This window comes from Chaetura pelagica, unplaced genomic scaffold, assembly GCF_000747805.2.
Source record: "Chaetura pelagica isolate M959 unplaced genomic scaffold, ChaPel_1.0 scaffold57, whole genome shotgun sequence".
Lineage (NCBI taxonomy): Eukaryota > Metazoa > Chordata > Aves > Apodiformes > Apodidae > Chaetura > Chaetura pelagica.
The window spans coordinates 1,840,391-1,853,610 of NW_009954217.1; the positions used below are offsets into that span (position 1 = coordinate 1,840,391).

At 37.6% G+C, this 13,220-nt stretch overlaps 1 protein-coding gene across 1 annotated transcript in view; it reads left to right on the top strand.

Annotated features, from left to right (window-relative positions):
- The window catches only part of MAPK12 (mitogen-activated protein kinase 12), a 31,928-nt gene that overhangs the window by 10,322 nt on the left and 8,386 nt on the right, over positions 1-13,220 (top strand). Inside the window, exons 3-5 of the mRNA XM_010003399.1 lie at positions 1,957-2,015; positions 5,464-5,575; positions 11,257-11,286. Of these exons, the coding sequence (XP_010001701.1) occupies positions 1,957-2,015; positions 5,464-5,575; positions 11,257-11,286 (201 nt within the window). The remainder of the gene's footprint in view (positions 1-1,956; positions 2,016-5,463; positions 5,576-11,256; positions 11,287-13,220) is intronic.

Genomic DNA, 13,220 nt, shown 5'->3' on the forward strand with positions numbered 1-13,220 from the left:
GGGAAAGAGCTGCATATTGGATAAGATTACTGTTAAAACACTGACTTCCTTCTTTTTAATACTGAAATCTGTGGAGAGCACACAACTTTTCTGGCTGTATATACTCTGTCTATGTGTGTGTACACACACTGCCTTGGGAAATGCCTGTAGAGCTGCATTATGTTCCATTGTTGTCATGTACATCTTCCTAATCCTGCTCTCCTCTCTTTCTCTCCCTGCCTCCACACTGAAAAGGAAAACCTTATGTAAAACTGTTATGCAAAAAAATACTAATAAAAAACCCCTTGCTGTAATGTTAGCACTGAAGATATTACTTCAAATAATAACCTTGTCCTCTTTGGGTTTAATTATTGTGTTATGGTTGTTAAATTATACTTATTTAATTAGTTTCATGGAACAGTCCTCAGGAAATATTATTAGTGTGGGTTTTTTCATATATATGTGTGTGTGTGTATATATATATATATATGTGGCTACAAAGGAACAGTTGTAATTTTCTGTCTTTGTCTTTATTATTTTTTCTGTCTTGTTCACCAGTATGACATTTTGATAATATCCAGGCTAACTGTAATAGTTCCCTCTGAATGTGGAAAAAATAAGAATACGTGCAGGAAGGATTTCATCACACTACAAGATTTTTATTTAAAGCTTTAAATAAAGGAAGTTGCCTTTCTTTTCTTGCCTTTTTCCCCTGCATTTCTGCTCTTGCTTCTCTTTACTTGCACGTACTTTTTTTAAAGAGCTAGTTTTGTGCAGCAATTAAGACATAGCAGTAATGCTCAAAATCCATCTGAGTTGTTATCAAAGTGGATTTTTAGCACTTTGATGGTAACATTGCACAATGTAATATGCCATTATCCCTAGTTTCTTTCTTAGAGTTTCTAATTTTATACAATGCACAGTCTGATGTCCGTAACTTGTATGACCACAGAGATAGGTGTGAATGAGGTTTTAAAGGTTATTAGCCTTTTCGCTTGCTTTCCAGCAAACCCCAGCACACCCCTCTCAGCATGGCACCCTGCACCTGGGAGACACCAGGAGCAGACCAGGGCTTGGGAGGCTTCCTCTGAGCAGACAGAAATGATCTTGTATTGGTAGTAGGAGTAGAAAAGAAGCAACTCTGAAAGCCTGTGCTGTTTAGGCCCTGCCTGGATTAAGCAGCATCCAAGATAAGCTTTACACAATCCCATCTACATCTTCTGCAGTTTCGAGTTCTGTGTGTTTAGTTTTCTGGTGTTTAGTGGGCTTGAGAGAAGCACTGGCAGTTACCATAATGAGTCTAGTCAGTTGGTATAGTTCTGCTTAAAATTATACTAGTAGGAAAGACTGCAGTGGGAAATCTGTTTTACTAGTTTGTTATATCTCTGTTGAGTGATAGAATGCTTTTGTTTGACAAAAAAATAGTCTGAAGGAGAACCTAAGGTATAAACCATAATAAATCATATGGAAGCTCTTTGTAATTTACTCTATAAAAATAGTTTACTTCTGGTTTCTTCTCTATACTCCCAATTAGATATTGTAGTCTGTACCTAAATTATCCTGTTACTGAAATTAGAAGATGATTAGTGTTCTTCATTGACAAACAGCAGGCCCAGTTAGGTGAATAGCACTTAAAACTGCTTCAGGTTATAAACTGAATTGTAAGATTTATTTTCAGCACCTCAAGCGGTTTAAGTAAAAAAAAAAATGCTTTTTCCTCTTGCCGAAAACTGTTAGCCTCTGAACTTTTTGTTCAGGTAAATACATTTTTATTTATTTATTTATTTTGAGCACGTGATCAAACAGCCCTCAGTCTTCTAAAAGGTATTCTTCTGCCATCTTTATACCTGCAGGTACTGTCTCACTATATACATTTTTAAGTATATTTTTTCACTTACGATGCAGTTTTAGGATTTTTTGTGTTAAATCAGTATTAATACATTGGATATTTTTCTCTCCCCCCTTCTTTATTTGTAGGTCATTGGAATACTGGATGTGTTCACACCAGATGTAACACTGGCGAAGTTTAATGACTTGTAAGTTCCAAGTTGTTTGTGTTTGGGAGCAGGGTATCATTGCTTGTGTGGGAGGAAGGTTTGTTGCTTTTTTAAATGGGAAATTCCCAAATTGTTGCTTCATGGATTTTTTCTGTTTTTCATCTTAATGTAGCTCTTATATGCAACTTCAGAATTGGTAGGCTGAAGTTTTCAAATTGTCATTGAAACTAGTTACCTATCTTATAAGATGTGTACTTCTTTCAGCCCTTAGTAAATGGAAGTTTTGGGGGTTCCCTAATCTACCTCTCAAGTACTGATTTCTTACTCTCAGGCCCAGGTTGCCTAAATGATATGAGAGTTCTTAACCCAAACAAGGAGGCTGAAAATTGTGCCTGCTACACAGAATCTTAGAGTCACATGGGTTGGAAGGGACCTGTGAAGATCATCAAGTCCAACCCCGCTCCTGCAGCAGGAACACCTAGGGCAGATCACACAGGAACACATCCAGATGAGTCCTGAAAGTCTCCAGAGAAGGAGACTCCACAACCTCTCTGGGCAGCCTGTTCCAGTGTTCCATCACCCTCACAGTAAAGAAGTTTTTCCTCATGTTGAGGTGGAACTTCCTGTGTTGTAACTTGGTGCTGTTTCCCCTCATGCTATCACAGAGCACCACTCAAAAGAGATTGGCCCATTCTTGACATCCACCCTTCAGATATTTATAGATGTTAATAAGAACTCCTCTTAGTCTGCTTTTCTCAAGACTAAACAGCCCCAGGTCTCTTAGCCTTTGCTCATATGACAAATGTTCCAGTCCCTTAATCATCCTTGTAGCTCTCCATTGGACTCTTTCCAGTACATTTTTATCCCACTTGACCCAGGGATCCCAGAACAGGAAACAATACTCCAGATGTGGTCTTACAAGGGCAGAGTAGAGGGGGTGGAAAACCTTCCTTGACCTGCTGGCCAGGGATATATTACTATAGCCCACATCTCTGGTGTGATCTATCCTAATTCAAGGATTAATTCAAAACTGCTGATGCTGCTGAATTTTTGGTAGTTATCTGTGCTGTGGTTCGTTATATGCCCTGACTGGTTTCCTAGTCCAGTGCTCCAAACAGCACAGGATATAGATCAGTTCTAGCACCAGGCATGTATATCTCCCTGTCCTTTTGGCAGCATTGTAGATGCAAGATGTTTAGCCTGTCTGTTGTTTTCCTTGTGGATCCTTCTGCAATTCCTGTGAGTTAGAGTCACCAAAGAAACAGTGGTCAGAAATCCTGTTGGGCTTAATGTGGATTTCATGTTACATTCATTTACAGCCTATTCTGTATTTTGTCTAATGTACCTGTGTGTTGAAAATAATCTTGCATATTTAAATGTTAACAAAGAAAGCTATCTGACAGGAGAATGTAGAAAATTAAGTACAAAAAGTATGAACTATGTTTTCATAATGATGGCTTGGGCCAAAAATTATCGTTGACCCAAAAAGGATGTTGCCTGTATTGCTTATCGTGCTCACATTTTATATAGCATATGTAATAAAAAAAATTAGCATTCAAACACCATGTTTTACATGGAACTCTAAAATCATCCTTCAAGTTTGGGAGGTGCAGATCAACTAAGAGGCACATTTTTATTACTGAAACTGCTGTGGCTTTCAAGACTTTGGGCAAGCTGATAGAGATGAGCAGAAGTAAATGTGTGTGCATTTAAAACAAAAGTGGATAAACAGCTTTTGTGGATTAAGGTTAAAAGGGTCATTTTGCTGACTAGTTGTGAGGTATTCTGTGTGGCCTATTATATAAAGATCAGATTCAAGTAGATTTTTGGCTAGAAACAGCAGAAGTGAGGGGGGTGTATAGCAGTGAGTTTTCCCTCTCTTACATTTTGTTTGTTTCTTCACCCATCTAGACCTCTTTCTGTCCCTAAGAGATTTGAAGTCATCAGTTTGTAAACTTACCAAATTGTGCCCATGTAAAAATACAGTCTTACTTGTCCTCCTCATGCAGTGCTTAATGGTTATATATTGTTTTAAACTTTGTTCACATAAATCACTACCAGCCAGAGCCTTGGGATTGGTACAGATGATGGCTGGCAAGGAAAATCCTAATGAATGCTTGAAGCTCACTATCAGAAGTAAAAGATGTGTAGATCTTTAGCTGTTTATCTTACCCTGCCTCATTGTATCTGTTTTTTCTAGAACAGTCACTAACAGGTTTTTGTGGCTCATTACAAATACTTACGACCTCTGGGAAAATATATTTAATAAGTCTTATTATTGGGAGGACTTAATATGCTTTCAGCAGCCAGAAACATCAGCAGAGAAATTAAACTTCATTTTCTAAATCCTTGGGTGTGTTGGTGGGAAACATTTTGTGAGTTATACTGGGGGAAAAACACAAAATGTCATTCTCTTCTTCATATTTGCTCTGACCTTATGTAGTTACATCTTTTCTATTGAAAGGATACCAAAATTGTCTGTGAATGCTGGGACACTGAGTCCTGATCCCCAAAGTTGTGCAAAAAAAAGGTTTGGTAACTAGGATGTTTTGAAAATCCTACCTATAGCTCCTAGTGACTAAATCTGTGTCCCATCTTCCTTATGACCTTATATTCTATTTCTGTGTTGTCTACAGTCAAAATTCTAGTAGAATAAATGAAGTTTTCATACAAGTTTAATGGTATAAACCAGCAGAATTATAATTTGCATTTTTTAATCAGAGGGAACCCATTTAAGTCTAAATAATACAAACAATGATCCCATCTAATTCTTTCCTTCATGAAAATGCATCTGTTCGTCTTCATCAGAAGAGGAAATCTGATCCTCAGGAGCCAGGCATGACTGGCTCTGCCTGTGTTCAGACCTGACATTAAGGGTGGACTGAAGGATGAGTTTACTAAATCAGTGCAAGGAACAGTTTTGGATCTTAAGTGAAGAATACCCATGACATGCCAGCTTGGCATTCTCAGGCCTGTTGCTGGTGTTCCTTACCAGTACTAAGTACTGAAGATCCTAGTTTATGATCCCAGATGAAAATTAATGTAAGTTGTTGTTGTCTCCTAATTTGAACATCTCTATTTCTGTTATATTTGACCTTGTCTATTTGAACGAACCGTCTAGGTGGTTTGGTTGTTGCTGGTTCAATGCTATGATCATGACTATGAGATACATACCATTGTGTGAATGTCTTCTCTGTGTCTTTGAAATATCACAAGGCTCTTGGTTAGGTTCTTTCTAACTGGTTCAGAATCTGCACTCTTCTGGTAACTAGCAACTTTCCATAATGAGTGACAGGGTTAGGGAATATCCCTTTATGACAATCAAAATAGGTAAAACCAGAGAAACTTGGAGGTCAGGGAGATGATGCTGGAATTTTTTGGCAAAAGCAATTATCTATAATTTTGTATTGTCATGGAACTAAAATATACAGTTATGTTTTCATGTATTTGACATATTAAAGATATTCTGTCTCTTTTTTTTCCCAAGCTACCTTGTCATGCCATTTATGGGAACAGACTTGAGTAAGATAATGAAGCATGAAAAACTAAGTGAAGACAGAATCCAGTTCCTAGTATATCAGATGCTGAAAGGCTTAAAGGTTTGCCACTTTTATTTTGATTTCACAATCATTTTTTCCTAGTAAACCATTATGGAGAGCTATAAATCATTACAGATTATTATATCATTATATATACTTTATATAAATATGTATATACACACTATACTTATCGTTAGATAGTAGGATAAAATTTCTCTTGTCCTGTATAGTAAAAGCATGACATTCTACATAGCAGTGGTTTTGTGATGATAAATGTTACCTGGGGTCTTTTGTATGATGGTTTGGTCTGTGGCTTTTTTCAAGCAAAAAAACAAGAGGTACTTCAAAATCTACATAGTGCATTGATTCAGGATGACCTTGGGAGTACACCACAAAGTCCCTGCTCTGTTTTTTAGTTGCCTTCATTCTCAGTAGTTGATTGTGGTGCTGCTTTGTCACACCTCATAGTGTGGCTAGTTGGAGAGCATAGAGACTAAGAATGAAACCAATGCTGAGTTCAGAGGTAGGATTTCCCTTCACTGGAGCCCTCAGCTATGTCATCAGCTTCAAATTCCTCTAAAATGAGAATGTGTCCATGGCTTATCAATACTGGTCTGACACAGTCACTAAGGCACTCTGCATTCCCAAACACATTAAAAAATAATATTGCAAGTCAGCATGCTGTTCCTGGACAAGAACAGTGTACCTAAGGTTCCCTTGTTTCTCAGAACTTAGCAGGTACAAAAGAACAATTAAATTGTTTTACTTCCATCACAAACAATAAATATGCTTTGTTGTTGAGTCCTGCATTATTAATTTCTCCTTCACCCTACCTCAGATTTTGTATTCTTAATTCAGTAGATTTTCATTCATGCAACCTTTTACATATGCTTTTTTATTCTACAGTTGTACATTTAAATGCTGTGATTCCCATTTTACAAATGCAGAAGCTAAAGCCAGGTTTGGGGAAATTTGCTTGATTAAAACTAGAAGGAATTAACCTTTGATCTGGGCTTTGAATGCAGGGCTACAATTTCAGTTTTGTAGTTAGTTCCCTAATTACAAATCCTTGTCCTATTAAGTGTTTTCTCAAGGACCAAATAGGTGGAGTGGTCTGTTTAGTTGCAGGTAACTGTCTGGCAAAGAGGTTTCCAGCAGGGACATGCTGTTCGCCAGAGATTAAAAGCATTATTTGGGCTAATTTTAAGGCAAGCAGTATATGAACTGTAAAAAAATTAGCTTGAGTTGAGTGTAGTGGAAAGCATGAATAATTAATTTAATTCCAGTGAAATGGCCTAGAAACATATTTTGGTCCCATTGGCCTAGATTATCTCGCAGAGGCCAACAGAGGGTGTTTGTGCACATTGAAGGTTGACAGTAAATGTGGAGAGCACGTGGAGCATCTGTGCATGGCTGACATACATCTGAAGGATAAAGAGCAAGAATTAAAAAGCATGTACGGGGTTTGTGTGGCAAGGTTTGGTAGTGGAGGGCTGCAGGGGTGACTTCTGTGAGGATTCACAAGGAGCTTCCCCTCGTGTCTGACACAGCCAGTTCCAATCATCTCCAAAATTAGCCCAACACTGGCTAAACCTGACCCCATCAGCAATGCTTGTGGCACCTCTGTGGTAACAGATATAAGGAGGGATAAAAAATGCTGTGCAGCAGGAGTGATAAAACATGAGAGTAACAGCTCTGCAGACACCAGAGTCAGTGGGGAATGAGGAGGTGCTCCGGGTGCTGGAGCACAGGTTCTCCTGCAGCCCATGGGAGGCCACATCAGCGCAGATACCCACACTGCAGCCAGTGGAGGCCTTCGTGCCCCAGCACATGGATGTGCCCCAAAGGAAGCTGCAGCCCATGGAGAGCCTGCACTGGAGTAGGCTTTTGTCGGGTTTTGTGGCAAGACCTGTGACCCACAGGGGACCCATATTGCATCCCATGGAAAGGACTCATTCTGGAGCAGTTTATGGAGGACTGTCTCCCATTGGAAGGACCCCATGGAGAACCAGGAGAAGAGTGAGGAGGAAAGAACAGCAGAGACAATGTGATGAAGTGACCACAACTCTCTGTCCCTCTGCAATGCTCAGGGGGAGGAAGTTCTTCTATAAGAAGTGGTTCACCTGAATATTTTGTCTCTTCCACATTTTTGAAGAGCACAACTGTACTTACCTCAAAATTACCAGGAGGAAGCAAGACATTATGCAGCTACTAGACTGTTATGTTTTGTCATTTCCTATTGCACAGCAAACGTTTGAGAACAGTCTTTATCTGCTCCATTAAATTTTGGGCTCTTCTTGAATTAATTCATCCAGATTCTCATTTTTATAACTCATATTAGTTTTTTGCACCATTTAACTTTGATGGACTCTATTTTGGGTTTTGTTTGGTTTTTTTTAATTAAAGATGTGACCTGCAGTATGCATTTGTTCTTTGTGTAAAGTGGCACATAAACATTTTATGGTATCTGTATGCATGTATGGTCAAAGGCAAGAAGGCTGGTCATCACTTTTGTCAGGTTGGATACTTGTACAGTAACAGCCTGAGCAAAAACACTCTGTGTAAGTGATGTGTTGTGAAGACATGAGAGAGATTTTTGCTAACCCCCCAAGTCAGTTCATTGCAGGCTTTGTTTCTACATTGTGTCTAGAGATTGGTTCTGAATTGGTTGTATACCAAAAGGATCAATGTTCTTGATTTAAAATATGTATATTAATTGAGGTCTGTAGAAAGGTCATACTGAGTTTAAAAAGATTTGTATCAAACCCACAGATCTTTACTCTGTAAGTCTTTTCAGCCCTTGTTTGTCAGTTAGTTTCTGCTTTTACCTTTTTACTGTCTTCTTCCTATAAGAAAATGAAATATTAATTTCCTTTCTTTGGTGAGCCTTGCAATTTATCAGAATTTAATTTCATCTGTGATAGGAAAAAACAATGCAATTTGACACTGCTTACAAACAATGGCACACCTCTCCTTTGTCTGTTTCCTAGTCGAGCCATAGTCTGATATTACATTTTATTTAGGCATGAGCTTGCAATTTGGAAGGGCTGTCATCATTTTTTTTGTTTGCTTGACAGAAAAGCCATGTATTGTCAAAGAGTACAGAAGGCAAGCTGAGTATAAATGTCTTTATGTAGGTGGAAAGAAGCTGGAGCTTTCAGTCTTGGGTTCCTCTTCTGTAGAAGTGCCAGTTGGGTTTGTGTTCCAGAGGCTTGGGGAGGTGGGTGGCAGTCCTGTTTCTTTATTGCTTCAGTGTTTGAGAATGGACAGATAGCTCCTGGGCCATACAAACACCTGTTCAAGCTTCTTTTGCTTTAACCAGGGTAATGTTTAGCTGCTCAGTTCTCTCCTTTTGTCATCTCTATTTACTGTCTTTTTTTCTCATTTATATTATTCTTTCTGCTTTTCTGCTTTCTCTTCCCTGTTTCACCTGTTTCCTCTTCAGTTTTTCCATCCTGGCCAAGTCACTCCTCATTTTCATTTTGCAGGCTGCCTAGAATACTTTCTCCTGGGTTTTTCTAATTCCCTTTTGATTAGCTTTTTGCTTTCTGTAGAGATTACACATACAGACAAGAATGCTTAGAATTGAAACAACTGTTGGATAGCTTCCTAGCACAATCTAAAGCTTGCATTCAAGGATTTATGGATGCCACAAAAATTGTCTTTAGGATAATGCACAGAACTCCTGTGCTCCAAGGCATCTTGCTCAAGTTGAATAAAATATTGTTGAGATGAAGTGGTAATAACATGTGAAGGGAATATCTGCTCTGGGTTCGGTGGTTTTGCCATGTTGAGAGTGAAAAATCTGTCAATACATGGATAATTTAATGAGTAGAATCAGGAAGAATAGGATCCCCTTTCAGAAGGTTATTGAACTGAAATGGAAAATTGTCTGAACAAAGACTGGCATAGATCCAGTGCTGCTACCTGCCAGGAGATAATAAATTGCAGTTAAAAAAATACTGCTGTTGTTAAAGAAACATTACAGCACAGCACCAGTACTTCAGCTTGCAGGAAGGCTGATGTGTACATTAGCACCAAGAATAAATGCCATTTCATGTAATCTTACTAGCATTGTATTAAGAGAAGTGTTTAGGAAATACAAGAATTCTCCCCAAAGTGTTAACATGATTTTAATGCTGTGAACACTCATAAACCTTCAGTGGGGTGAAAATGTCAGCAAAACCATGCTCTTCCCCCCGCAAACAGGTAAGATATACTTTAAAATTCCCAAGGCTGCAGTCCTTTTAAGTCCTCTTTCTGTGTGCCACATTCTTAGGTGCAGAAATTCCTGGCTCTGCCAGTTATTTCCTTCCCGTCTACAGTCATACCAGCAAAAGTAGCTCATAAAATATATTAAGTATCTATATATTAAGCATCTGCTCTGGAAAATCAAGAAGCTTCATTAAGAAGACATTGAAATTATTTGGAATGCAAATAGTCATTGTGATATCCTTGATCAAGATGGCTATTGACAGAAGTCAGATTTTTCCTCATTTGTGGGGAATTTAACTACTTACAGATTTAAATACAGGTATTTAAATAAATAAATAAACAAAGTATATACCCTCTCTGGTCTTTGCATACAAATGACAGACTTTCTCTTTTTGTATCTGGTTCCTCCCATCCTGATCTACTTCATGCACATCCGTGAAAGAAACACCCTTATGTAGTTCTTCATTTGCCATAGTGGTTTTACCCTTTTTATCTGCCCCAGGAAATCCGGTGAAGCACTTTGGCAATTTCTATGGGTGATGTTAAACCTTACTTCATCTGCAAGTAATATACAGCAGGAACTGGTGTCCTGCAAATGCTGGGTCCTACATGGAGTTATGCACAGCAGTGCATCTGTGCAGCAGTGGAGCTCGACCATGGTCTGAGCTGGATTGTTAGAGTTGTAGGCAGAAGGTTAAGGGAAGTGATTTTTAACTTTTCCCCCCTCTTTTCAGAACCTATGAGATTACATCTGGAATGCTACGTCAGGTGTAAGAGAGAAAAAAGCAAATGTCAGAAATATTATTCTTTTTTAGTCACTGCTTTAAAAACCCAGTGCCTAAAATCCAGATTTTCTGCTGCTTAGATTGTATGTGTTTTGTTTTAAGTTAAAAACTGAAGTCTGAAATACACATTTCATCTGTCCAGGTTGTTAGTTTGAGTTCTGTGAGCCCTCAAATATGTGACTGGAAGGGTGATGAAAGTGTTCAGGTAAAGGAGAATGTCTTGCAAGATGATGTCTCCATCTTTCGTTTAAGAAGAATTGAAGCATGTAGCGAGACTTCTCCGCTAAGACCTTGACGATGCTGGTCTTAAATGGTCTCTTAAAACTCAGTGCTGCTGGAGCATATGAATTTAAACCATCATGGCACATGGGAGATTTCTATTGCAAGAGACCATTTATGATATATAAAGTAGATTTATTTTTATACCTGTATATACCTACCAATGCCAAGAATTAGCTGGAAACAGCATTGCATGCATGGTAAGAATTAGAAAAACTGTATGATCTGTTGCAGTACTCAAATGGCTTTACTGGTTTCTCATTATTGGGGGAGGAGAAGGGAAAAATGCTAGTTTAATGATGTGAACATTAAAAACATTGCTAAAATGTCTTCTGTGCAATAAATAAACATAGTGTAATTTCAGATTACTTTAGCACCCATGAAAAAATACTTCCTCCCCTGCCCAAGACATCTTCTCAAATTGAGGACATCATTAACTAAAAATTATTTCTTTTTTTACAGTATATTCACTCATCGGGCATAATTCACAGGGTGAGTGGAAACAATGCAAAATATGCTTCTATTCTGGTAATGTGAGTGGTGGTTGGATATAAGCATGCTCATAAATATGCCTGAACTTCTCTTTGTAGTATCTCTAGTCGTAATGTTTGATTATGCCTTTGGTTTCTTGTTCAATAAGAATGAAAAGTGGTATGACTGCATCAGTGCAATCTGGGCACTCAGATTGCACTGAAAACAGCTTAAATTTTTATTTCTTAAATTACTTTGTGAAACTGAGTTTTAAGTCCCCGCAGAAGCAAACAGTGTCTACGCTGAGATAGATGAGAGCATTTTCTGGTGTTTGCATGTTTTTGTTTTTTTTTAAGATAGAACTTTTAAAAACAATGTTTAAAAGTTGTTTCAACTTGTGTTAATGTTCAGAATTAGGAGGAGGTGGGAATGAAAATACAGAAACCAAAAAAATAGTCCAAAATCTTAAAGCCTTGAAAACCTCATTTTTTTGTGAGAGTGATGAAGGATCTGATTCTTTTTTCAAACCCTACTGTGTCTGAAGCTCACTTAACAGTACTTTTGCACTGGGAAGGAGTTCTGAAGGATGCCTTTGTGGTATCTAGCAGCATAACTCCCCCCAAAACTGTGTCAGAACAGTAGGAACTGGCTGTTTGCAAATAATAATAATAATAATAATAATAATAATAATAATAATAATAATAATAATAATAATAATAATACTAAGTAATAAATAATAATTAATAATAATAATAATAAATCAACAGCATCACAGAAAGTATGTATTATGTAGTAGCTTTAAGCTGGGCGTGGAAACGCAAACAGCCGAAATAATGTAATAAATTTGTATCTTTATTTCTGTAGCCGTGGTGATCATGGTCTAAATTTACAGTTTCTTAGACTTTTTCTAAGCTCCCCCTTGATGTAATAATAATAATAATACTAAATAATAAATAATAATTAATAATAATAATAATAAATCAACAGCATCACAGAAAGTATGTATTATGTAGTAGCTTTAAGCTGGGCGTGGAAACGCAAACAGCCGAAATAATGTAATAAATTTGTATCTTTATTTCTGTAGCCGTGGTGATCATGGTCTAAATTTACAGTTTCTTAGACTTTTTCTAAGCTCCCCCTTGATGGCTTTTGAGCTTCTTTGTTTCATTATGGCTCTTTGCACCAATTTGTTTCTCTCCAGGGCCCCTCTGATCTTAAAACATATTTGTACAAAACAGCTGGATGCCTGTTAAAAAGTTCACAGAGAAGATTACTCTAGATGTCTTGTGCTAAAGAGACAAACAAAGGTTTGCAAAAGCTGAATGAAAATTTGTTTCTGATTTCTTCTTTCTGTGAATATCTAAGAGTGACATGGCAAGATCTTCGTAGTCATTGCCAATACTCTTCCCTTTGCCACTAGACTTAGAAGTACAACTGTTGAAGGTTATTATAACAGTAGCTACAGTACCTCAAGATGCTTAAAGGAATCTTTTTTCATGTTACAATCTCCATTCAACTGACTTCACTAGGAAATTTGTTTTCTCACAGAAGAGAGCATCGGATTTTGTGTCAAGTCTTGTTTGATCCTTTCACTACTCCATCTAGGTCTATCGGGGCATAGAACCTTTATAAAGTGTATTTTGATATGCAGTGTGTACAGTCCAGAAATATATATGTAGAAACTTAACATTATGGTGTTCTTATTAAATGCAACAAATGTATGTCCAAACCCCACTCACAGTAAAATGAGTGACTTCCTTCACTGACAAGTATTTCCTGACTTCAAGCAGAAAAAATGTTGATTTGTCTGGAGTGAAAACATACTGGAAAAAAGTCAGATATATTCCAGTTTTTGTCTTTGGTTCTGTTATTTGTTGCATTTTATTTGCTGATGTAGATTTATAATATGGTTTTACTTGTTGTTCTTGTAAGTAGTTGTATGAAAACCATTAAAT